At 57.8% G+C, this 25,943-nt stretch overlaps 1 protein-coding gene across 7 annotated transcripts in view; it reads left to right on the forward strand.

Annotated features, from left to right (window-relative positions):
- Positions 1-3,192: 3,192 nt before the first annotated feature.
- Positions 3,193-25,943, forward strand: part of NDRG4 (NDRG family member 4) — a 29,598-nt gene continuing 6,847 nt past the window's right edge. For 2 of the 7 annotated variants that reach the window (XM_045188349.3, XM_045188350.3), the window contains exons 1-8: positions 3,855-3,985; positions 15,086-15,180; positions 18,684-18,728; positions 20,617-20,721; positions 24,600-24,705; positions 24,905-25,025; positions 25,109-25,171; positions 25,344-25,404. In XM_045188349.3, coding sequence (XP_045044284.1) covers positions 3,949-3,985; positions 15,086-15,180; positions 18,684-18,728; positions 20,617-20,721; positions 24,600-24,705; positions 24,905-25,025; positions 25,109-25,171; positions 25,344-25,404 — 633 coding nt within the window. In that variant the 5' untranslated portion in view covers positions 3,855-3,948. Of the gene's footprint in view, positions 3,349-3,854; positions 3,986-15,085; positions 15,181-18,683; positions 18,729-20,616; positions 20,722-21,973; positions 22,119-24,599; positions 24,706-24,904; positions 25,026-25,108; positions 25,172-25,343; positions 25,405-25,943 lie in introns of those variants that run through there. The other 5 variants (XM_024551392.4, XM_024551393.4, XM_024551394.4 and 2 more) reach the window with 3 other exon arrangements.

The raw sequence follows: 25,943 nt of genomic DNA on the forward strand, positions 1-25,943 counted from the left end.
ACCTCCCCTGTGGTGACTCCCATTCTGTTGTCTGTATCTTGAGTTTGTTCATTTGTTGTTTTGTGTTTTATAGCCCACAAATCAGTGGAATCATACGGTTCTTGTCCTTTTCCGTCTGCCTTATTTCTCTCAGCGTGGTCCTCTCCAGACCCACCCACGTTGTCGCACATGCAGACACACCCGTTCCTGATTGTGAGTTAGAAACCGGCGACAGGAGGAAGCCAAGACCACACGGACTCCATTCTGGCAAGGATGCCACCGTGGGGGCAGCGCCCCCTGGGGCCCCAGAGGCAGCCATGGCCCCGACGGCAGGCAGTGCGCTGTGCCCTTGCCCAGGGGTGCTGCCGGCTGCGGCATCTGTGCCCAGGGATGGCAGGAGGGGTTTTGACACCAGACCAACGCTGCAGTGCTGGCTGTGACTCCTGAGGTCCCGAGAGCTGCCCGCCCTCCTTCTAAAAGAGCCCCTGTCTGCTTAAACTAGCCAGAGGAGGTCCATTACATGCCACAACTATCCAGGCTGCCATGTTAGCCTGAGTTTCACAAACAGGAAACAAAGGTTCAGAGAGGCTGTGTCTCCTCTCCAGCTTTGGACCTCCGGCCCATTTTACACCTGGGAGAGGGGAAGTACAGAGAAGGCAGCGACTTAGGCAGCATCTTTTGGGTACTGTGCCTTGCTGTGTATAATGTGCAACCGTGTTTAGGCCCAAACTTTCAGGAAAAATATCTTTCATTTTAATTTTTTAATTCAATTATTTATTTATATGTAGATACTAGTTTTTTGTATTATAAAGGAATTTTAGCATTTATTTTTGAGCATATTATAGTGCAAGAAATGTTATGTAACAAATAATCACAAAACACAAGGAGAGATACAAGGTATTTAAGGCACTGCCCATGTATATAATGGGCATCCTTAATTTTTCCTAAAACATTTGGGCCCAAGAGTGCGTGTTATACACAGCAAAATACGGTAATTAGGAGCAAGGCTGCAGGACAAGGTCCCAGCCAACAATTCAGCCCTGGGTTCTGCTCTGCTTTCCTCTGTTAAAAATCCTGCCATCCAACCTGTCCCCAAACATCATGCCCCCTTCGCAGGGATGAAGAGCTGGGAGCAGGCGGGACTGAGAGCTCGCCCTTGGCTGGCTGCTAGGGGATGCCCCACTCCCAGGCATGACCAACAGACTCCTCCAGAAGGGGCCGGGGCCCTTCGTCCTGCCCCTTTCCTCAGCACCTTTATTTGCTGCAGTGGCCCCCAGAAAGGGGGTTGTTCTTGCAGCCACATTTCTTCATCATCTATCTCCACTGTCTGCCCTGTCTCCACTTCGGGGGTTCAAATCCGCAGCCTCACTCACCTGAACGCTCGCTTTGAGTTCACCAATTATCTGAGACAAGGGGGTTGCCTATAGGAGTTCAAGGCCGTGGCAGACACCGTTCCACATGTGGAAAGACACGTCACAGTTTCCAAGCTCTTGTACGGCAGCCTTATGCTTCCCCCTGGGGCCTGCACTCCTCTGGGAGAGTTTAGAACAGGCTGGGCCTCGTGCATCATGTCACTGGAACACCAATCATTTGTTGTGTTTAACGACTAGGTCTAAAAGCACTGAAAAGGGTAGAACTCAGGAGAGCCTGGAAGCCTCTCTACTGCGTTAACAGTTTCATCATCAATAACAAAGGCGGCTGTCGGGGGAACACAGCTCTGCCTGGCGCTATACTGAGCACTTTCTTTATGTTCTGTCATTTACTTCTTAGAGGAACCCTGTGAGGCTGGCATCACCCCACTTGCACCCAGTGTGACATGGAGGCTCAGAGAGGCTAAGCTACCCACTGGACGTCACACAGCCAGGAAGCTGTAGGACTAGCCCGTGTTCTTAAGAACTGCCCCTGTCTGGGCCACCAGTTCTTACCAGCTTCCTCAGCCAGCACCGGTGATCCCATCAATTCGATGCCAGGGCAGCTTCCCTGGTCTCACCACAAAGCAGCCCAAGTGAAGGGGTCCGGGAGGCACTGCAGCATTTTCTGGACTTCCGGCCCCTCGGCCACACCAGACCTCCCAGATGAGCCAGTCCAACTAGGCCCAAAGGCTAGAGCCCTGGCCAGGAGGCTCAGTTGGTTGGAGTGTTGCCCTGTACACCAGAAGGTTGCAGGTTTGATTCCTGGTCCGGACACAAACTCAGGTTGTGGGTTCAAGGCTTGGTTCAAGGCCGTAAGGGAGGTGACAGGCAACTGATTGATGCTTCTCTCTCTCTCCCTTCCTCTCTAAAATCAATAGAAACATATACAAACCTATATCGGGGTGAGGATTAAAAAAAAAAAGGCTGGATCCGGGAGGGGCTGAGCCCCGCCCAAGGTCCCTGGCAGAGCCTGACTAGGACCCGGGTCCCAGGCGCCCTCCTCTTGAACTGTTGCCCAGGTCAATTTTTTCAGGTCATCGGATTTCCATTCTCCCTACAGCAGGGGCTTTTCCAGGGGCTTTAGCGCTCCCTCCTTTGGAGTAACAGGTGGGAGCAACGCCACTGGGCCTGACCAGAGTGGGCCTGAGGAAGATCGGGTCTCCCAGGTCCCTTTCCCGCTCAGGTAGTGGAAGTGAATTGAGGGGAGCAAGGGCCTCCTTGCCGCACCGGGGCGGGGGTGAGGGGGGCGGGGAGAGGGTAGCTGAGGGCCCATAACATCTCTGCTCGGAGACGGCCACTCCCGCGCGAGTTCCCCCAGGAAACCCTAGCGCTCTGCAGACCGGACCCCTGAGAGCCCACTCCTTCCTCACCCCCAGGGCTTTCCCCCCAGCGGTTCCGGGCAGCGGCGGGGTGGGGGAGGGGTGCTGCCTCCTCCAGGCTGGGGTTCCCCTCGTTCATCTAAACAAAGACCGAGGCGGAGGCCGCCCCATCCCCCGGGAACCCCGGACGCAGCGCGGCTGCAAGGGGATCGGAGGATGCGCGCCTGGCACGCTCTGCACCCTGCGGGTCCGAGCCCGAGCGGCGGGGACCCTTCCTCCCTGCGCCCGCGGGAGGTGAGGAGCAGCGGGAGGGAGGGGTGGAGACCTACCGGAGGGTCTCCGCCAGGACTTGGCGTCGCCTGCCCGCCCATCCACCCACCTGCCCTCCCCCTGTGGCTGCGGCGGACCCTGTGCTCCCGGGACGGCCTCCCGAGACCAGCCAACCCCCGCGGGCCGAGCGCCGCCACCCGCCACGCCCACGCGGCACGCCCCGCGGCGCCCCGCCCCCGCCCGGCCTCCGCCCCCGGGAGCTGCGCGCGGCTGAGGGGCGCGGGGCCTCCGCACCGCACCCGCGTGTTGGCGGCGGCGGCGAGACTCGGCTCCCCGCCTGCGCGTCTGTCTGGCCCAGGTCGCCCTCGGTGAGTTGGCGCCGCCCTTGTCCCTCTGTCATCGCGGCCGCAGCCACCCCCCCACCCCCCACCCGTGCAGCCCCTGCGCAAGACCCCAGACCCCGGGAGCCCGGCGCCCTGCCGGGGGGGGGGGGAGGGGGGCCACCTTTTTCCGACGCGACGGCCGCGCCCTCTCCTCCCCCACCGCACCCCGACCCTCCGCCCTCGCCTTCCCAGCCCCGCGACACTCAAGAGGCGACAGGAGGGGGCCCGCGACCCCCGCCCCACCCCGACACCCGGGTGGGGGGGCGTCTTTGTTCCGGCGGCGGGCGCACGGCCCCCTCCTGTGGCCTCCCGGGCCGTCGCAGCACCCACCCCGCGCGCTCCCTCCGCCTCCCGGAGCTCACCCCGACCAGGCGGCGGCGGCGGGCGCCTTTTAGGGGTGCGCGGTCGTCCAATTGGTGGATTTTTAAAAGCGTTTTGGAGGGGGGAGCGCGGCATGGTGGGGGGGCGGCGGCGAGAGCACTTCTGGCTCCGGCTGCTGCTCCTCCTCCGCTCCTCGCTCTCCGACTACTTCCCTCCTCGCCTCCCGCGTTCGTGTCCCCGAGCCGGGCAGCACCGGGCGCCGCGATGAAGGTGCTGGGACACAAGATCGAGCTGCTGACAGGTACCACCGGCCCTCGCCGCCCGCTGCTGTCCGAGCTGGAGCGGAGCGGGGCGCGGCGGCCGGGGTTGGGGCGGCTCCGGCTGGAGCTGCAGCAGGGGGTGCGGATGCCCGCTGATTCCTGACCCGTGTGCTGCCCGTTCGTGCGCGGAGCCGGCCCCGCCCGGCTCTGCCCTCCGAGTCCCCAGCGGCCTCCCGGAGTCCCCGAGTGGTCCAGCTCTAGTCGGGTCCCCAAAGGGGGAAAGGAAGCTTAGCGCCCCTGTCCTCCAATCAAGTCCCCTAAGAAAGGAGCCCCTGACCATGGCCTTTGATTCCTGCTTCCTGTGACGGCCTGAGCCCCTCTCCCAGGAGAAGTGTCCTGTGGGGAGTAGACGCCAAGTGGCCTAGGGAGTGGGAAGCCAGACTGGCCCCTGGTGACTGGGGACCCTCAGCCTTGGAACCCCTCTGGAGAAGTGGCCAGTCTTTGCGCTGGAAACCACATCTAGGTGCTGTGGCTGGAGATCCTCAGAGGACATCTGGGGATGCCCAGGGGAGGGGGCAGGGAGGAGCAAGGATCAGGAACCAGGGGCTTGAAAGGGGGACACACTCTCCCAGGCACAGGTGGCCTCTGTGGCAGGGGTGGCGGAGAGGCAGGACGGGAGGAGGAGGGCTAGGGAAGGGAAGCAGTCCAGACCCCCGCAGGGCCTGGCCGGGGAGGTGATCCATCAGTGTATCCCGATGGACTCGTGGATCCTGGTCCATGTCCTCGGCACCTGGGAGGCGCGGTGCCCGACCTCGAGAACCTGACCAGGAGAACAGAGCACAGGAGCCCTGTTAGGAGAAAGGGGCAGCAGTGTGGGGGTGCACTCAGGATACAGCGGGAGTCTTGATTGAGGACAGCGGAGCAGAGGGATTTGAGCAGGTGGCATGTTGCAGTGGACCCGAAAAGACAGGATTTTGTGGAAAGGGAGATGGCATTCCAGGCTGAAGGGCGGAGGGCCCTGCCTATGCCCAGGCCCTGGGGTGTGAGCGAGGCTTGAACTGGGTGGGAGTGATGTGGAGTGAAGTGGAGAGTGGAGGGCCTGGAGCTTGTGTGTGTGTGTGTGTGTGTGTGTGTGTGTGTGTTTTGCAGGGTTAGGTCTGGTGAGGTTTCAGGCTGTGAGTACCTGTTAAAGCAACAAGATCTGGCTGCTCCTTGGCTCTGTGGCTGGCTCACAGAGAGGGGAAGCAGGGGTGGGGGCTGTTCCAGATCAGAGCCCAGTTAGCCATTGCGGGTGGCAGCCCCTCCAATCCCTTGCTGACTTTTCAGAGCTCACCTGAGGCAGCCTGTCCTCACCTGACTTCAAAGGGAACTGGTTAATTCCTGAAGGGAAAGTTTTCCCAGCCCCCTGGGTTTTAGAACCTTGCATTGGGGACAGAACTCTCGATCCTTCCCTTCCTCCTCTTCCTGCCCCAGAGGACAGAAGGGGGGATGCTCTCAGGCATGTGTGAGGCTCCAGTGGTGGTCCAGGCTTCGGTGTCCCCACTCAGTGTGGGGACCCTCATCTTCTGGGTACAGAGGTCGGGGCCTTCCCTCCCTCATCACACGGCTCTGGTAGACTCTCTAAGCCCTTGGCCAGCTGGAACGGGACCCCCTCGGTCACTGTCGTTGATCACAATTGCTCTGGGAGACAGTGCATGTCCCCAGTCGCTGTCTTGTGGTCTTTGCAGCCTTCCCCCTCTCTGTAGCTCCCTCCTGTCCTCTGCCCTGTCCCACAGGTCTGGGTTCAAGTGCCAGCCTCACTGCTGGCCAGCTATGTGATTTCAGACAGGTTGCTTGATCCCTCGGACTTCAGTTTTCTGGTCTTAGAGACTGTTGACCCCTCCCTCTGAGAGTTGGCATGGCTTGCTGAGACAGCATCAGTGACCCACCTGGTTGGGGCCCACACCTCTCGGGCTTCAGCTCCCCCCTGGTTCCTTGATCTTGGCTGTCCCTATAATGGAGAACTCCACCTGCCCTGGCTGCTTGGCCACTAGGGAGTTTGGACCTCTCCCCACACTTCTTTATCCCTGCTCATGTGCACCTGCGAGGTTTTGACCCATATTTCCCATTGGATGATAACAGGTCACAGTCGGTGGTGGCCAGTGTATTGTGGTGGCACACAGCAGGTGCTCAGTAATTGCTGAGTCCAGGCTCACCTGTCAGCTGTCTCCAGGAAAATTTCTTAAAGGTCTCCAACTCCCTGCCCCCACGCCAGCCTCAGAAAATTGATTTGCTGCATCTTTTTGTTAAAGTCATATTTAATCAGCTTTTGGGGGTGTGATAGTTTTCACATTATCCTGTTTCATTATCGTGCCCGTTTTACCGATGAGGTCAGGCCCTTCCTCACCTCGTCCCACTGAGAAGAGGTGGAGCTGGGTTTCACACCTTCATCCTGAGCCCTGGGTCCTCCTGTGAGTTGCAACTACCTGGCTTTGGGCCGTTCTTGGAGCTGCTCTGCCCTTCGCTTTCCTCTTCTATAACATGGGGCTGCCGTGGTTCCTACCAGGTCACACTCCTCAGCAGCAGAAGTGAGAGTGTTGAGTGTTGAATGCAGTGTCAGGCCCACAGTCAGCAAGTGGCAGTGGTAGGGCTGTTGTCCCCAAGTTGCCACCTCAGTGTCTTGGGGCCTCCCCATCCCGCTGTGCTCCAGTCACCTGATGCCCCTCCTCCAGGATGTCCCAGCTTCTTCTCTGGGTTCTCCGCACAATTCAGGCCTCCCTGAGAGTCTCTGAGGGCCCCTGCTTGGGCGTTAGGCTCCCATCTAATGTGACAGGGTGGGCATGACAGCTGGCGTTGGGCCCTGCTGGCCGGCCGTCCACAGCCCCAACACCAGGTGGGGAAAGCCAGGTGCCCCTCACAGACGGAGCTGGAAGGATGCCCAGGAGCTCTCCTGCCTCACCCGAGCATGCCTTCTTGTTCTGGAGAGAAGAGGGCAGGTGGTAGAGGCTGTCCCTGGAGGCTGCAGGGTGACTGATGTGTTTCCCAGACTCCCTTGCAGGGTCTTGCAGGCTCAGGAAGGGCAGGGATTTGGGAATCGGTATGTGTGAACTTCGGGTTCAGCTCCTGAGCAAAACCTTAATGTTTCTGAGGCTGAGGTCTCCTCGCCAGTTCAGTGGGAATCAAAGTCCTATGTTCTGAGCGTCGTGGGAAGGAGCCCAGCATGGTCCCACCCACCCATGCTCACTGCTGTCCTCAGAGGGTGGACGCTTGGCACCTTCGTAGCGGGTGCTTTTTTTTTTAGTAGTTTATTTTTATTGTATTTTTTCATTGCCATTTATCACCCTTATACCCTCTTCTACCTCTGCCTCTCTCCCTCACCCCCATAGTGGGTGCCTTTTTATTTCCAGGGTGATGGGGGAAGTGGGGCACTAGTCAGCGAGTAGAAAGATGGCGAGTTTTGTGCATTTGCACCCAAATGACACATCCCCGCTGTGGCTGGGAGTCAGAGAGCACTCTCAAATGGCGGATCTCGCTCTGAAACAGCCCCTTGGGAGCCTCGGTGTGGGATGTTGGACATTTTTAAAAATATACTTGATGTGGATTAAAAAGCAAAACTTTTCAGTCTGGAATATTGGTGTCATTGTAACACATGGAGTGTGTCGTCTTGCACAACTTCGTCGACTGTGTTTAAAAGGTACCTGATTGGTGACGGGGGTGTGGACCTACGTTGGACACGTGGGGGCAAGGGAGGCATAGACTTACTGCATGAGGCCGACAGGCCCCTCACCCTCATTTCCACTTCTCCCGTTTCTGTAAATGTGACAGCTTTACTGGGGCGTGGCGATGTAGGTATGCAGATGAGATGGGAGGTGTGTTGTGCTGGAGTAGGGGAGAGGTGGTTGGTCACCAAGTGTGCCCAGGGCCACTGGTGAGGAGCGTGTGGGTGACGAGCAGGCTGAGGGTAAAGGGGTGTGACTTTTATGAAGGGCACGTTGGCCATGAGGCATCAAAAGCTTAACTATGTGTGTGGTCTGTGACTCGGACTTTTCTGGACAAATAAGGATGTGTGCGGATGTATTGGCTCAAGGACGTTTAGCCCGCAGTGGTTCATAGAAGAAAAAAGAAACCTGGCAATAATCATCTAAATGCCTAACCGTGGAGGAGGTTAACTAGACGGGAATGCACTCAGACCAGGGAGCCCCAGGCAGCTGCGAATTCTGCTGCCGAAGCTATTGCTCCACCTGAACAGATGTCCCTTTGTGTACTAATAATGTCATAATAATGGTGCTGACAGGTCGCACTCCCGTGGCTCCTGCCGTGTGCCAGGCACAGTCCTCAGTGCTTTCTCTACAGTAACGCATCCTCATAGCAACCTGTGAGGTGTGTGCTATCATTTCCCCCTCTTGAAGGGGAAGGGAAACGAAGCCCAGAGAGGATAAGTCACTTGCCATAAGTTACACAGATATTAAAAAGTGGCTGGCTGGAATTTGAACCAAGATATCTGGCTCCAGGGTCCAAAAGATGTTTCAAAACAGTTTGTGTTTTGTTTTGTTTTAAATCTTTTTCAGGGTATAGATTAGCACTGAAAAAAAGACAGAAAGGATATAAGCAAAAAATAGGAACAGTGGTTTTTGCCCTGACTGGTTGCCCTGGCTAGTTAGTTGGAGTGTTGTCTCATAAACCAAAAGGTCGCGGGTTTGATTCCCAGTCAGGTCTCGTGCCTGGATTGCAGGTTCGGTCCCCAGCTGGGGCGCGCACGAGAGGCAACTGATCGATGTTTCTCTCCCTCCCTTCCCCTCTCTCTAAAAATGAATAAATAAAATCTTTAAAAATGAATAAATAAAAATCTGGGCCTACGTCTGAAAGGGTAAACTACAAAAAAAGTACAGTGAGTACAAGAAAGTTCTCAGTGGTGACTCGATATGTGTTTAACAGCTCTGAAGTTCCTTTGTACACAAGGCATGAACGTGTAGGCAAAAATATTGTGGATGTTGAGAGCCACGTTTCTCATCACGGGAGAAAAAAGTTGCAAATAAAAAAGAGGGGAAGTTAGAATAAACGGTGTGGTGTTGAATTGGAATTACAGGTATCAGTATGGCCTCTTCCTTTCCGACCCGGGCCCGGCAGAATGGCTCCTGCGGAGAAGGGTTGTGCGAAGGCTCGATCTGCCACCCATGAGGTGATGACCGGAGGGTACACCATCCGCACTCACAAGCGCGCCAGGGGAGTGGGTTTCAAGAAGCGTGCCCCTCAGGCACTTAAACAGATCCAGAAGCTTGCCACGAAGAATGGGGGGACCCAGATGTGGGCACCGACACCCGGCTCCACACAGCTGTCAAGGCCAAAGGAATAAGGAATGTCCCATCCTGCACCTGGGTGCGGTGGCCCACAAAATGCAGTGAGGATGAAGATTTCCCAAACGAGCTCCAATAAAACCAAATATGTACCTGTGACCACTTTGAAAAGTCTATGAGCAGGTAATGTGGATGAGAACTAACTGCTGATTGTCGAATAAAGTTATAAAACGGGCCAAAAAAAAAAAGTATCAGTATGATTTCCAGATCTGACAGATGGGTAGATACAGAAGAGTATGAGTTAGTCTATGGTGCTTACATAAGTTTTCCAGCTTTGCCTGCTGAGATGTCCTAGAACAATGACATCCCGGTAGCGATGAGCATCCATACCGCCCAGATCTTGGCTTCTAAACAGCATCTCCAATAAGAGGAACCAGCGCTCCTCAGGGGCTAGAAAATTAGAAACTATTCGAAAAATGCTGGGCCCATGGAGAAAGGGCCAACTTGAAGGAACCTGCAATGACCAAATCTGGCACAATTTAAACAGATAAGTAACGACAGCAATGAATGATAACCCGTAGAATAAAAGAAATCTCCGTGAGCCCATACTGACGTCACTAAATAAATGGAGGAGAAGAGGTAGCTCTTTCTTACAGGACAATTCCAATGAGTACATGTAGAAGGGATGATGGAAATAGAAAAGTATCAGTAAGCAAACCCCGCCATCATCATTGTGGGTCAGAATCATCGATGGTTGCTAAAGTTACTGGGTGGAAGTATGATGAGAAACAGGATGTGTATGTAGTCTCTCCCACAAGATACGTAGTAACTGCAAAAGGCAATACAGTAACTTTGCACTAGAGAAAGCTACAGCCACTCCCCTCACCAAGGATGGAGGTTAGTGTCCCAGCAATAAAGCAGACTGGCCTCACTCACCCCAGAGAGGAGGCAGAGAGAAGGGCACATCGCTTCTGTTGTGTACTTTTCAAAAATGCATAACCCGAGCCCAAGCACAAGCAAACCACAGGCAAACCCAAATCGAGGGACACTGCAGACGTAACGGATGAGTCGGCTTCAAAAGTGTCTGCAGCATGGAAGACAAAGACAGAGTGTGGAGCTGGCCCTGGTTGGAGGCGCCTACAGGACCACCAAATGCGCCCTGGTGCCCTGGATTCGGGCATTACTGGGAAACTGCTGAAGTTCATATAGTGTTGTATCAGTGTTTTATTTCCTGGTTTCTTGAATCGTGTGAGATAGCATGATGACGTTAGGAGAAGCTGGGTGAAGGGTAGGTGGGAACTTTCTGTGCTTTTGTCTCCTTGGTTTTTCTATGAGTCTAAAATTGTTCCAAAATAAAGGGTTAAAAGTTGGGGAAAGTATTATGTCTTAATTTTGGCAGTGTTTTCTTTTTCTTTTCTATTGGTGCATAAAATGTGAGTGTGAATTATGATCAGTGATGCCTTAGATTTGATGAAATCTGCTATGTAGACTAAAAATCTCCCTTTTTAAAAATGTATTTATTTTTAGAGAGAGGGGAAGGGAGGGAGAAAGAGAGGGAGGGAAACATCAATATGTGGTTGCTTCTCATGCTCCCCGAACTGGGACCTGGCCCACAACCCAGGCATGTGCCCTGACTAGGAATCGAACCTGGGACCTTTTGGTTCACAGGTCAGCACTCAGTCCACTGAGCCACACCAGCCAGGGCTCAACCTCTTTTCTGTACCCTTCCAAACCCATGTCCTTCCCTAGAGATAACTATTGTTACAGTTACCCTGAATCCTTTGAGGACCTTTTCTTTTAAATTTGCAAATACATGTACCTCTGTTTTTTACAAAAATGGGCTAATTTGTACTTACTCATCTATGACATGCCTTTTTCTCTTAACTGCATATTTTAGAATGCTTTCCCTCTCTGCTTGCATGGAGCTTCCTCCTTTTTTAATAGCTGCGTGGTGCGCTGGGTGTAGGTGTTCACCCAGCAGAGCTCATTTATCCACTCTCCCGATGCTCATTTGGGCTGTTTCCACTGTGTTACTACTCCAAACAGGGTGGCAGCAAGCATCCTTCATGCTGACGCTCAGCACACACGTGGGCTGTTTCCTTTGGGATAACTGAATACCTAAAGGCAGAAGAGCAGAGTTGACAGGCATCTGCATTTTTATAAACTGCCAGGTTGCCCTCCAAATGGGGTTGAGCCCAACGAGGCCCAACCGCCAGAGTCAGTGCCTTGCCCCACAACCTCGCGACACGGAGTGGTCCAGATCCCTCAACAGTGTGCGGTCTCAGCGAAGAGTCCTTCATTTGTTCGTTCATCCCCTCTCATTCAACCAAAGCTAGCAAGCGCCAGCAGACAAGAGGCATGACTGTTTTTGTTATTGTTATCAGTATTGCAGGGGCAGGACAGGGGAAGGTGTTCCCGGCTGCGGGGACAGCGTGATCCAAGGTTTGTGCTTCCTGCGGGTCAGCTGTGCCTCCTGAGTCAGCTCAGCTCTCAGCTCTGAGTGTCAGAATCCAAACAGGGCAGCCTGGAGCAGGGAGAGAATGTGCTGGAAGGACGAGTGTGTGTGTGTGTGTGTGTGTGCGCGCATGCGTGTGTGTGGTGAAGAGACAGGAATTCACAGGCCCAAATCAAGGACAAAGCAGAACTGGTGTTGTTCGGGCTGAGCACAAACCAAGGGGCTGTGACTGGAGAGAGGAGAGGAGGGCTGGGACAGCAAAACAGTACTGTGTCCCTGGCCCCTCCTGCCATCTGCGTGGGGAGACAGAACACTTGTGGAGTGGGGTTTCCGAGCGCGGACCCTGGGCTCCCTTCCCGACTCTGCCAGAGGGGGACAGTCACTCCCTCCTTGAGCCTTTTTTTTTTTTCATCTATGAATGGGGACATGGAGGGGAGGTCTAGTCCCCGTTTCAGCCACCCCCCCACTCCACCCAAAGCTTAGGACGGGGACACAGAGAGTGATATGAGTGGCCATCACCTGTAGGATGCCGAACTGCCTGCAATCGATAGGTAATATCATCTCAATATCAGGTGTGATCAGACATTTATGCAGCTAACCAAGTGGCTGCCTTGATAAATCTGGTACCCACCTGGCACCCTGCACAGTTACTACAGTATTACCAACTCCATTCCCTGTGGGGGACTTTACATCCTCGTGACCATTCCGTAACCGCCCACTTACATTTCTTAATCCCTTCACCTTTCCCACCCAGCCTCCCAACCCCCCTTCCCTCTGGCAACCACCAAAACGTTCTGTGTATCTGAGTCTGTTTCTGTTCTGCAGAGTGACTTTTTTAAACCAGTAACTTTCTTAGGAAGAAACTTCCCTGCTTCCCCTCACCCTTACCCCTACCCCCTGTCCCGGAGCTCTGAGACACAGCCCACTGGGCCCTGGGCTGCCCTGTTTTCTGTGGGCTGAGACAGGCCCAGTTCTCTGGGTTCTGAGGTTTCTCTCCAGCCCTCTTCCCCTCCACCCCTCCACCCCTCCATCATAGGCCATCTGTCCCTGCACTGCCCACTCTCAGCCCTTTTAATAGCATTGTCCTTAGGGACGATGGTCTTATGGAGGGTTTCAGAGCAGGCCTGGGTGAGGGCAGGGACACCCCAGTGCTGCCGAGGTGTTTAATCGAATTGGATGCTCAGCGAGGCTGGCAGTTAAAAAAGTTCTGAAAGAGTTTTCCAGGGGAGGACCCGTCTGTTAGCTCCCCACCCAAGTGGGCGGATGAGCATGCAGCCGTCAGAAGGGATGGAAGAGAAAGGGGTGGGGGCGAGGGGAGAGGACGCCTTGCTAAAAATACAGCCCATCTGCACGGTGTTAGCTGGTTTCCCCGGAAACCACTGGGAACCAAGTGCTCTGGCATGGTGCTGCGATGTGGGCCCTGGGGGCCCGGGTGGGCACTGGCCTCCCTGCCCGGCCTCTGGGGACAGGCCTCTCCCAGGGAACTCCACAGCTCTCAATTAGCCCTCCATGAGGCCTGGCCTCCTGATGGCCATGCCACAGCGATGGGTTCCGTCCCAGGACCTGTGCCCCTGGGTCTCGGGCAACCGCTGGGCCCACCCCCCAGTCACTGGGCCTCCCACAGGGAGAAACCAAAGCAGCAGGGATGGGCAGGGGCGGGATGTGGCAGGGGAGCGGGGTGCATCTTTGGAACGACCTCTAGTGGGATGGACAGCCTCTGGGGCAGAAGGGAAAGTGAGGGCTTCACACTTAAGAAAGGCTGAAAATAGAGTTGGGAAGGAAGAGAGTGTGGGAGGGAGGGGAGGGGGAGGGAAGGAAGAAAGGAAGGAAGGGAGGGTGGGAGGGAGGGGCGGGCCCATCAGGTCAGGCACTGGACTGGACTGGACTGGGAGTCCAAAGACCCCGTTTCCAGGCCTGGCCCCATCTAGAACTGCCTGTGATCCCCCCTCGGCCTTGGTTCCTCATCTCACTGCCCACTGGGGTGAAATCAAATAGCACAGGAAAGCGCTTCGTGAGCTATGGCATCCTGTGCAAGAGTAAGGGGTTGTTGCTGATCTTCAACCAGATCGTCTTTTTTTTTTTATGCTGTTTTTTCCTGATTTCAGATGACAGGCTATGGTTTTCCGTCTTCCACCGGGGATAATGCCTGTTTGTACTTCTCGTCACTTGGATACTGTATATTTTATAATTGCCTTTTCCATCTGGTAGACCCAGGCCTTTCCCCGTGTTACTCGCTATCTTTCGTAAGTCGCGGACCCACAGACCCACAGTTAGTGTGTCTAACGCCCTGTCTGCGACACCTAGCGTCTTCCGGTTTTTCTCTGACGGTGTGTAAACGGCACCGTGGTGAACGTTCTTGCAGGTCGGTCATTAGCTGCCCTCTCTGGATTCCTTAAGGAGTTCATTCCAAGGAGAGGATGGCTGAGCGCAGGAGTATGAGTCTTGTCCACAGTTTTAGTTCATTCTGCAGAACTGCCCTCCGGAAAGACGTTGTCACCACATACGCCCACAGCGCCCTCAGGAAAGTGCCAGTGTCGGTGCATCTCTGCCAGCTCTGCGAAGTTTGCCAGCGCCTTCGGCCAAAAAAAAAAAAAAAGGGGGGGGGGGTCTTGCTTTAATCTAAATTTCTTTGACTTCCAGTGAGCTTTAATATTTTCTGATGTATTTATTCTGATCGAAGCCATCCTGTAATGCAGGTGAGGGATGGTGGTGCCAGGCTTGATGGGTTGTGGGGTCCCAGGACCCTCTCTGTCTGCCCCTCCCCACCACTGGCTCCTCCAAACACACACGTGCCTCCAAACATGTGGCATGCATGTATACACATATGTGCACATATGATCCGATCCTCTACTGAGGTTCAGAGGCCTGGGGCCTCCCTCTTGGTGTCTGTGGGTTGAGTGGTTACCGCATGTCGCCCCCCCCCCCCCCCGAGGGTGGCATGTCATGACAGGCACTCCCGCTTCAACGTCGTTCTGCCTGCCACACTGCCGGGCAGCCCCACGTCCCCCTCAGGGCCACCTTCACCCAGGCTTATCCCGCAAGGCCCTCTGGACACCCCTCAGCTCTGTTCCCCTCTGTGTCCTCCAGGACCCCACTGACCACTTGGACCACAGGGGGCTAGGGGTTATTCTGTATTGCTTTTCTTTTTCTTTCCTGTTTTTCTTTTTTGAAACATATTTTAACTTTTAAGGACAAATAATACAATGACATCCCTGAGCCAAGCAGCGGAGCCCAGCGCCTTGCCACCCCGGGGGAAGCGCTGGGAGACTCCCACGCGTGGGGACCGGGGATGGAGCAGTTGGGGGGTGCTGTTCTCCTTTCCCAACCCGGGCGTGGGGCGCGTGCTGGGAGAGTCGGAGCAAGGACCTGGTGTCCTTGCTACGGCCGCAACCCTGGTCCTCCCCCCTCCCCAGGGCTCCTGCTCCACGACGTGACCATGGCCGGGCTGCAGGAGCTGCGATTCCCGGAGGAGAAGCCGCTGCTCCGGGGCCAGGATGCCACTGAGATGGTGAGTCCCCCCCTCGCAGTCCTGGGGCAGAGGGCACCCCCTCGTGGCCAAGAAGAAAACCGCGTGTCTTCCCTCCCCTCTTGCCTCACTGACCCTCTATGGGGCGAGCCTTGCACTAGGAATAATCAGGCCAGGGGTCCCCAACCCTTGGGCCTTGGACTGGTACTGGTCTGTGGCCTGTTAGGAACCAGACCCTAAGGGAAGCTTGCCTGAGCTCCACATCCTCCCCCTCCCCCCCTCCCCCTGCTGTCTGGAAAAACCGGTCCCTAGTGCCAAAAAGGTTGGGGACCACTGACTCAGGCCATCCTGAGAAGCCTGGTCCCCGCCTTGGGAGCAGTCCTGGCCAGGCTAAGTGACTGTGTGACTACCACCCGGCCGACCTCGTGGCTTTGGCTGTCTTTGAGGCTGGGAGGAGGCTCTTTGGGAGTCACTCCCATTACGGTCGTGTGAAAACTGAGGCACTAGGCCAAGGTCACTCAGCAATCAAGGACTGAGGCTGAACTCAACCCCCGGTACTGGGAGCCCCTGGAGCCCCAGGAGGGTGCCCGCTGGGCACTTTGGTGGGCTCAGACTTAAGTGGGAGTTAACTTACTAGTCCTGATTACCGGAGGGTGCCCCCAGGGACGCTCAGCGGACGGCTGGTGAGCTGCGCACTCTGCAGGCCGCTTGTTCTAATCCTCGTCCGTCCACCGTCTCTCGTCCAGATGCTGTGGGAGCCCCCTCACAGGCCCCTGTGCTCTGCATGGCCCTCTGCAAATGCCTCGTGTCACTCTCCTGCTTACCGCTGGCCTGTGGCTGCCGCCTCACTCAGAGTTACAGCCACAGCCCCTCTGGGGCCCAGGGCGAGACCCCCATCGTCCTCCACGCCCTCCCCTGCCCCCTCCTCGCCTGCCTCCTGGGCTCTCTGCTCTTCCTGGAACAAGTCGACCAGGTTCCCAGCTGTTACTTATACCTGGGGCTCCCAGCTGTTCCTTATACCTGGGATACACTAGCCCCCGACTTTTTAGGGCTGGCCCCTCATTTTATTCAGGCTCTGCTCGAATGCCTCCTCCTCAGAGAGGCCTCCTCTGAGCACTAACATTGACACCCCTCGAGGCTCTGTGCCTGGCCCTGGCGCTCACCTCTCCCAGGCCATGCCTGACCTACCCTGTGGGCTCTGTGTTCCAGCGCTTCCCAGTGCCCAGCACGAAGCCTCGTACACAGTGGAAGCTGTAGATGGGGGTGCAGCTCAGAAGGAGACAAGCAGAGACCAGCCTTCTTGTGCGGGCGTGATGGGGCACACGGTGGCCCTTGGGGACCCCTGCCCCCATCACATGAGCAGAGGTGGGGGGTGTTGGGGCAGGATGGGGTTGCTGCTGGCTGGAACAGGGTGTGCGTCTGTGGGCAGCGCAGACAACTCAGCATACCTCAGCCACACACATCCCGTGCCTGCGTCTTCCACCCTCCCCTCAGCAGGGCACCTCAAGAGATGCCCCTTCCCCTTCTCGGACGTCCTGGCCCAGCCCTTTGCTGAGCCTCTGAGAACACGGTCCCCTGTGACCAGCAGCCTGGCTCTGCCTTCTTTCTGCTGCTTTGGTGTCTCGCCTCATCTCACCTGGACCTGGACCAGGGTTTGCACCGAGATGCCCCACCCTGCGTGAGGGTCCGCGTCTCAGTGACGGTGGAGGCTCTGGGTCCCCACCACAGTGTCTCTCCCCTCTCTGCTCTGCACAAGTCCCATGTCAGGGACCTGGTCACTTCTTTTCCCAAAGGCACATTAACGCCCTGCCCCCAGCCCCCCAAGCATCCTGGGTGTTCCCAGCGTGGCCTTGGCTGATTGTAATGACCCCAGGTGCAGTCCTGCCTCGCTCTGCGCGGCCCCGGCTGTCCCTTCCGCAGACGGTCGCACTCGAGGGCAGAGTCTCCTCTTCCGGCTGCAGTGTGTGTCTGTCCCTCTTAGTTTGTATTCCACAGCCTGCCAGGGGCCAGCCCTTTGAGTCCAGCAAGGAGTGAATACTTCCACATGTTTCCCCGCCTCCCGCAGCCCCCGTTCCTACACCCTGGCCCCCCAGTGCAGTTCCTCCTTTGCCTCCAGGATCTCTGGGTTGTCTTGTATCATTCCTGCGGTTTCTTGGTTTGTGGTCCTGCCCCCCAGCCCCCGCCAGCACCCTGAGAGCACGCGGCACACACACGCTGTGGTTCGCAGCCCCATCCTTCCCTTCACGCTGATTCTGTTTTTAACAAAACTGCCCCCCCGCCTCTGAGATGATGGAACCCTTGGGGTCTCGAGGACAAAAATGTCTCCTATCGCCTTCCCTGGCCCCCTTGTTCCTGGTCCTCCAGTGAGAGGGTCCACCAATAACCAGCCTTGTCCCCCGAAGCCTGGCTTTCGTCCCTGGGCATGAGGCCCTCTAGTGCCATCGGATTATCTCCATATCCCTCTCCACACTGCCCCCGCCCCTGCCAGGGGCAGGTGGCTTGCTGGTGTTCGTTCTTTGAGGTCGTCTTCCTTGTTGCACGTGTTGGTTTAATAGAGGCTTGTGGCACATCTGTGGCATAGAGTCCCGTGCAGGAGTGTCCACTACCCGGGACAGAACCACAGACAATACCACGCTTCTCCTTTACAGTGGTAAGAACCGACTCTGCACCTGATCCCAGGCAAAGGGCCGAGAAGCGATCCTTGCTTCTCCTTTAATCCCCGAGGACCTTGAGGCTCCAGGCTGAGCATCTCAGCCTCACAGAGCGGAGCGGAGAGGTTTCTGGCAACTGCTCTTTCTGGGCATGTGCTGCCCACCCCCTCTCCCCCGAGGATTCCTTCCCCAAATAAGACCCAGAGAGGGCGCAGTGTCTGAACCCACGGGATGGAGTCCCCACTCCTCCGCTCTGCATGTCTGCCGCCTTGCGGATAGTGGGTTCTTCTGAGCCACGGTCCCCACATTCTTGAGGTCAGACCTGTTCATCCAGATTTCTTTGCCAGGCTTCAGGCAGACAGCAGAGCCAGACGTGGTCCCAGTGGGAGAAACAGGCACCAGTCACAGACACAGCAGTCAGCATAAGTGAGCCCGGAGCAGGGGGCCTGGCGTTTTGACAGCGCGAGGCGGATGGGTGTATGCTGGGGCCTCAGCCTCCTGGTCCCTAACGTGGGGGTGGAGGTCATGGCCGGTCTGCCCCCTCCCCGGCTTCTGCCCTGGTGCCCTGATAGTCAGAGCTCGGGGGCAGCAGGACAGAGTGGCCCACAGCGAGGACTGGCAGGCAGAGATGCCGCCCCTCGGTGGCCCTCTGACTCAGCCTCTCTGGGCGTCGCCCCACTCTCCTGTCAAAGGAAATTTCACATTTTTTGTGAATCGGGAAAGTCGATGTGAGTAGCTGTTCCTAGACTCATCCGTCAGGCACGTACTAGCCTGGAGCCTGGCACTTGGGAAGTCCTGGATCACTTTTGTCAACATTGAGATGAATGGGCCAAGCCCCTGTGGACACCCTGGCCAGCCAGGCCTAACGCCCACCCTCTGTGTTTGTTCCCTCAGGAGAACTCCGACCCCTTCCTCTTGGCCGTGGACACAGACTGGAAGGTAGGTCTCAGCTCTCAGCCTCCCCGAGATGGGGAGATGGGGACCGAAAGCTGGCTGGCCCCTCACCCACCCAGCCTGGTCCCAGAGGAAGGTCACACACTTCCATGTGGCTGGAGCAACAGGGGCTTGTCACCTCATCTGCTGGCAGCCTCCAGGACCACTTTTACTGCTTACAGTGGCCCTGCCTGCCCCCTGCCCAGTGGGGAGATGTCTCCTCTCTCCCTGAACAGGATGGGGGAAGGGAGGACTGGGGGAGTGAGAATGGAGACCATAGGGAGGGATGCTGTCATCTGAATCAGCATTTTCCTCCAATGAAAGCCAGGCTGATGCTCCAAAATAGCTCCTGTTTCCATGGTAGCTGTTGCCGGGACAACCATGTCCTCTTTAGTTTGATGCCAGATTCCTTGTGAAAACTGAAATGGTTCTTTGTTTTTATTCCTCTTCACAATGATTCCTCTCACTTGGCCAGCCATCCCTTCCCTCTGAGTTTGTAGTGGCCATTTATCTCCGGGTCTTGGAAAATGTCTGGCGGCAGCGGACACAGTGGGAGCTTCACCAGTTTCAGGGTGCCGCTGACCCCCACAGCATGCTGAAGAAACTCAGACCCTTCTGGGACCTTGCTCCTGGCCCGATGGCCTGGGCTCTAACTTCGATCTGGGTCAGTCTCCGGGCCCCAGGACAGCCCCAGCCTCATGGTCTGCACGCAAGGGTGACGCAGGAGATGGGACGACAGGCTGGCTCCTCCCCTGGATGGTCAGGCAGCTCTGCAGTGAGGATCTGGCCCTGGGTCACGGGCCCCTTCAAGGACACAGCAGTCCAGCTACAAATACCAAGGGCCTGGAGCTGGGAAGGACAGGATGGGGCCTGGGCGGGGAGGGAACAAGCAGGCGCTCAGGGAGAAAGGGATGGGAGGGATGTGGCTGCCAGATAGCGGAGGCCCAGGGAGAGATCGGCACAGGCACGCCAAGGAGCCCTCTTTGTCCTCCTTGCTCCGAAAGACAGTGGGCACGTGTGGGCCTCCTCCCCAGGAGGGGGCTGGCGACACAAAACCCCAGAGCAGCCAGCCCCTGCCTCAGTTTCCTCATCTGTAAAGTGGGTGTTAGGGAGCTAGAATGAGTGCTAAGGTGTGAGTAAACTCCAAGTTTCCTGATCCTTTCTCATGGGTTGTGAGCATGATGTGTTATTCTTACCACTGCCTGTGCAGTAGGTATTGCTGTTTGCCCATTTACAGATGTGGAGGCTCAGAGAGGTTGACTGACTTTCCCAAGGTCACACAGCAAAGGCGTGGCAGAGCTATGGCTGGTGACTGGGTTCGGCTAGCAGGACCACAGCCTGCCCTGTTCGGCCACAACCGCACAGCCTCCAGGGAGGGGTCAGCAGTTTGGGAAGGCACATGGGTTGTCCCATTTCTTCCAGACAATGGGCAGGGCCTGGGCAGGTGTGTGGTCAGGTCGAGAGTGATTTATGCAGCCTTTTCTCACTCTCAGAGCCACTCCATGCATGGAAGGCACAGTTCCTGCTTACAGCCAAGGAGCCTGGGGCACAGGAAGGTTAAGCTTTGCCCAAGGTCGCCCAGCAGCCAGTGGGTGGGGAGTTGGGACTTAGACTCAGGTCTGTGGATTTGAAGCAGGTGTGCTGAGCAGAAAAGGGCCCGTGGCTTGGAGTGGGCAGTGTCTGAGGTCAGATTGTCACCTGAGTCCAAGGGTGGGAAGGTCACTGAGAGGTCAGAGGTTGGACTGGGCTTGAGATTGGATGGGGACCACAGAGGATCAGAGGTTTGGTGGCAGAAAGGATGGAAAGGTCACTTTGAGAAGCCTGTGGGGGGGGCGTCTCACGGGCTGCACCTTTGCAGCCTGCCTCTGTAGCTGCGGCCTCCTCCTGTGTCCAGGTGGCTGCAGGGAACAGGGAGAATGGCTGGGGCGAGAGGGGCGACAGCCAGTTCCACGTGCAAGCGCAGGGCGCAGCGCTCGTCACTGGGCATCTGGAGCGAGAGGTCAGTGATGGGGCAGGGAAAGTTCCTGGTGCCCCCCAGGCACAGGACATGGCCAGGAATAGCCTACATGGCAGGTGTTGACCAGATCACCAGGTACCCAGAGACGAGGAGGTGACTGCCTCCCCCCCCCACCCCCCCCCGAGCAGCCAGCCCGTGTGCCCGGCTGTCGGTGCAGGCTGGGGCCAGTGGCACGGTCCTCCACCAAAGAGACAGAATGGGGGCACGGGCACCCAGCACCCTCCCTTCCCCTGTCACTCCTTCCTCTCTCTGTCCTTGGGCTCTCTCCTCTGCCCCCTCCCTGGCCTATTTCCTCTCCTCTGCTCTCCTGTGCTCCCCCTTCTCTGGTTTTTCTACCTGCATGTCTCCAGCCAGCTCCCCACCCAAAGCCTTGTTTCTCTGGAGGACAGAGCCTGAGGAGGCTCGGGTGTTGTCCTGCTCCACAGGGGTCCGGGAGCCAGGCCTGGGCTGGGTGGGCCTGTGGGAGGTGGGCATGCCTCTCCCCCTCTCCTTGGTGGTCTCCAGTCCTTGCATTGCGGGGGTGTGGGCAGAGCCAGTGCATGCCACCCCCTACTGCTGGCCCCAGAAACCCCCTTTCAGCAGTGCAAACAGGCACAAGGTGTGCGTGCGGGCAGGTGGGGCTGCCCTCTGGGAGACCCTGGGCTGGTGGAGAAGGAGCAGCCTCCTGGAGCAGGGTTATGACCCAGGCTGCCCCAGACAGCGGGGACCCCCCCTGCCCCACACACCCTCAAAATTGTGATCCCCGTCTTCCTGATGTGGCCTCTGGGCCTGGGGCCATCTCAGGCCCCTCCCTGCCCCTCTGGCTGTGGGTCAAGGGCTGTTTTGTCCACGGCAAGCCCGAGCGGCAGCCCTGCCCTGCATTGGTGTGGGTGCCGTGAGAGGCTCCTGTGTACCTGACACAGGGCCCACCTGTGCACGTGGCCCAGTGTCCCATCTCCCCGGACTCGGTGTGCAGCTAGCTGCAGCTGTCGGCGTGCGCTGTGTAACGGGGGCGGCGGGATACAGGGGTTGGGGGTGGTCAAGGATGATGTGTCGCTGGCAGAGTGGGGGCTGAGAGGGTGGGGAACAGGAGCAGGGGCTGGGTGAGCGAGGACCTCAGAAGCCAATTGGAGCCAGGTTTGTCTCCCGACAGCCAATCTGGAAGGCGGGGCTTGCAGTGAGCGAGTCGCTGCTGAGAAACCCCGCAGGGAGGAGGGACGGGCCTGGGGCGGGCAGGCTCCTCGTATAAATGGTCCCAGGAGCGGCGCCCCATCACAGAGCCGCTGATTTCCCCCTGGAGCTGCCGCGGCCTCTAGACTCCGGTGACTCAGGCCTTTGTTTGCCCTTCCTTGTCGAGGCGTGTCGCCGCCCTCGACAAGATGCCCGAGTGCTGGGATGGGGTGAGTGAGCGCTGCGGGGGCCGGCAGGTTGTTGGGGAGGAAGGGGCATCCCTCTGCCTCTGTCTGCGGGCGCGTCTGCCTTCGGTCGTCCCGCTTTGCAAGGCCAGCAGGTTCTAGTCTCCTGGTGGCCCTGGCCCGCGGCAGCGCTTGGGGGCGAGCTGCCCGTGAGGGCCTGCGGGGGAGGCGGAAATCTGCGGCGCAGGGCCTGGGCTGTGACTTAGCTGTAAGTCTGTGCGGACCGTGCGCCAGCGCGTGTAGATCCCTCGGACGTGTGCCCTTCGCTGGGCACGTGCCCGGCGCGGGACTGCCTCGCTCCTGTGGCCACCTCAGCCCTGGCCAAGGCTGTGTTCCCTGCGCGCGTCTGGGTGTCCGTGCGCGCAGGTGTCCGCGCTCCTGACCCTGCGGGTTGTGTGTGTTTGCGTGGCTGCACCGAAGTGCAATTAGGACAGCGTCTTCCTTTCTTAGGAGGTGCGTGCAGCCCCTCCGTGGTCCAGGTGCCCACCGAGCCTTCAGGCAGGAGTCACTGCAGGGGAGGGGACGCGGAGGGGTCGTAATGCGACGATGGGGCCCTAGGTGGGCTCCTGGGCACCTCTTCCCGGCCCGGCAGCCGCGCCCAGGGCTACTGTTCTTCCCAGCAAGGGAGAGGCAGGGGCACACCTAGTTCTCCATCCTGAAGCCGGGCTTGCCTTGCCGGGTCTGCAGACTATGGGTCCCCTGCACCCAAGGCAACGACGTCAGCGCTTCCCTGCTGTGCGGCCCTCGGTTCGCTGAATGATTGATGCGGGGGCGACGGATGGAATCACAGTAGCCCTTCCACCCCACCCCGCTCTGAAACCCAGCTTTGGGGGCCGCCGACCTCAAGGTCAAGGGCGAGGGGGGACTGGCTGCCGCAGTGCCTCCAGCCTGGCGCCCACCTGGGGGCGGGGGACGGTGACATCACCAGGAGCCAATGGGAGCGCTCGGTCCTGGGGTTGGGGGCTTGGAGCTTACCGCTGTCGGCCTTGAGGCGCCCCCGTGTGCAGCCCCGCGAGGGCACATGTGGCCTCTCAGCCCTCTGACCTGGGTCTGAGCTCCTGGGTGGGCAGGGGGGTTCAGCCAAGGTTACCGGCCCAGCGGGAGGGGCGCCGGGGCGATGCCTGTCCCCAGGGAGCTGAGCCTTAGTGGGGCAGGCACTGCTGCTGAGTCCCGCTGCCCAGGGGATAGTGATGGGGCGGTCACTCCAGGGCTGGGAGGGGACAGACGCCCCCTTACTTACATCCACGGACTGCGTGGGTGTGAAAGACGCCATCCTGCACAGCACTTGTGCCTGGAAGGGCGAAAGGAGATCCCTGCCGCCGAGGAACTGCCCTTCCTGCCGCAGCAAGCACACTGCAGCTCTTGTTAAAGGGGCAGCCTCCTGCCTCCCAGCCCCGCCCTCTGTAGCAGTGTGCACCCCTCCTGTCCCTGGCCCCACCCTCTGGAGCCAAGGGGACGCAGCTGTGGAGAGGCTGCCTGCTGGGAAGCCTCTTGGGTGGAGCTTGCTCTCCGCAGAAAAGACCGCCACCTTCAGTGCGGCCCCCCGAGGTCTGCACCCGTCAGGGTAGGCCCTGCCATGCCCTCTCTGGCCTTGACCTTGGGCAAATTGTTTCCCCTTTCCCAGCCTGAGCCGCTCCTCCACGGCTTGGGTCGCTGTGGGAGTGAATGAGAAGTGTGTAGTCCCTGGTCAGGGAGCAGGAAGCGTTCCTTGTTTGGGGGCCCTGAGGGGGGATGGCCTGGGCCACGGGAGGCTGTGGTGGACCTGGGCCCCCCCAGAGGATGACAGGGTGTATCTAACAGAACACCACAGCAGAAGCGTGGCTCCCAGGGTGTGGCCTTTGGCCATGGGGCTGGCTCCACCTTGTCACTCCCCACTGGAGACACAGGCCTGGACAGTGGTCCTCTGAGCCCAGACCCACAAGGCTAGTCCCCAAGAAGCTGTTTCCTACCTCCTGAGTCTGTCCCTTTCCTGTCGGGGAAGGAACTTTGGTTCCAGGGCAGGTGTGGGCATGGGAGGCTGGGCCTGGTCAGCGTGGGGCCGGTCACCGGGGCTGAAGCTAACCGACAGCAGCAAGCAGCAGCAGCCCTGGAAGGGTTCCGAGTGGAGGAGGAATGGATGAGGGCGGGATGCCCTGGGCTGGCAGAGCTTCCTAGTGAGATGGGGGGACGGGCCTCACGGGACCCTGCAGGGCTGTGTGCCACAGGGCCTGGCCGTGGCAGCTCACCCCCCTGGCTCCTTTGCAAAAAGGACCAGAACTTTCCAACGCGTATCAGTTCACATTGTCCCTGAGCCGAATGCCCCTGGGGAGGGGTGCTCCACCTGATAGCTCCCCTCTGCTGGCCACTTGGAGCGGTGAGGATGGGATGTCCCACCCCCGCAAGCCCTGGAGGCTGCCAGCCTCTTTCCCCAGAAGAGCCAGGAGTGAGGGCTGCCCAAGAGCGTCCAGCATGGTCCCTCCCCTCCAGGAACATGACATTGAGACGCCGTACGGCCTTCTGCACGTGGTGATCCGGGGCTCGCCCAAGGGGAACCGCCCGGCCATCCTTACCTACCATGACGTGGGCCTCAACCGTAAGTGTGCCCCCACCTCAAACCTGCCGGAGCAGGAAGGCTTCCCCTCCCCCACCCACGACCCCATTGGGCCCTGACCACACTCAACTGTGTCCTTGGTTTCCCCACTGGACCGTGAGGCTAACGCCTCTGCCTTGCCCTTGCTCACGGAGCCAGGGCCTCCCCTGCCCTCTGCTCAGCGACAGGTATGTCTTTGCAGACAAGCTGTGCTTCAATACCTTCTTCAACTTTGAGGACATGCAGGAGATCACCAAGCATTTCGTGGTGTGCCACGTGGATGCCCCCGGCCAGCAGGTGGGGGCGTCCCAGTTTCCTCAGGGGTAGGTACCAGGGAGCCCCCTCCAACCTTCCCCAGCTCTGCACTCGAGGCCGTTCCTGGGCCTGACCCTCTGCCCTCCCACAGGTACCAGTACCCCTCCATGGAGCAGCTGGCTGCCATGCTCCCCAGCGTGGTGCAGCATTTCGGGTGAGTCCCTGCCTGCCCCTACCACTGGGCTGGGGGCCCAGGGCCCCCCACCACCGTCACAGAGCCCCCAGGCTCTGGCCGAGGACTGTGGGCCATAGGTGGGGCCTGCTCGGATGATGTGTATGGGAAAGGGCAGCCCTGGTCCTAGAGTGACAGCCACACTCTCCTCCAGGTTCAAGTATGTGATCGGCATCGGGGTGGGAGCCGGAGCCTACGTGCTGGCCAAGTTTGCAGTGAGTTTCCCCCGCACTGTGCCCCCCGACCCCCCGCCAGGGCTGGCCTTCCTGGGGCAACTCTTCAGCCACGGGAACCTTCCTGCTCTTTCTCCTTTCTCCTTCTCTTCCCCCCGCTTCCTCTTCACTTAGAAAGGTCTTTTTTTCCTTTTTTGTCTCTAAGGAAGTGAACTTCTTTTGAAAAAGGTTACTTTTCCATACTTTCTCTCAAAAGATGATTATAACTGGCTTAATGTTACCTAAAGCCAAAATTTCTATTAGCAATAAACTATATAACTAATTGCTCTAGCCACAAAATAAGGATTATCCTAATCGCTCATTCACTAATTAGGGTAGTATTTAAACGAGTCGTGTTTAAGCCAAAAACCACACTTAGGTTCAGTTTGCATGGTTTCATGAAAGTTCCGTTTCCAAAAACTTCATGTCGGGTAGGAGCCACAAACTTTTCGTTCCTAAAAACGAAAATGTAATTTTCAGGATTCAAATTATTGCTTTTTTCAAAAGAAATGACCAGGGGTTTTCAACTCTAGTTTCCATTT

This window comes from Desmodus rotundus, chromosome 12 (genome assembly GCF_022682495.2).
Source record: "Desmodus rotundus isolate HL8 chromosome 12, HLdesRot8A.1, whole genome shotgun sequence".
Taxonomy (NCBI): domain Eukaryota; kingdom Metazoa; phylum Chordata; class Mammalia; order Chiroptera; family Phyllostomidae; genus Desmodus; species Desmodus rotundus.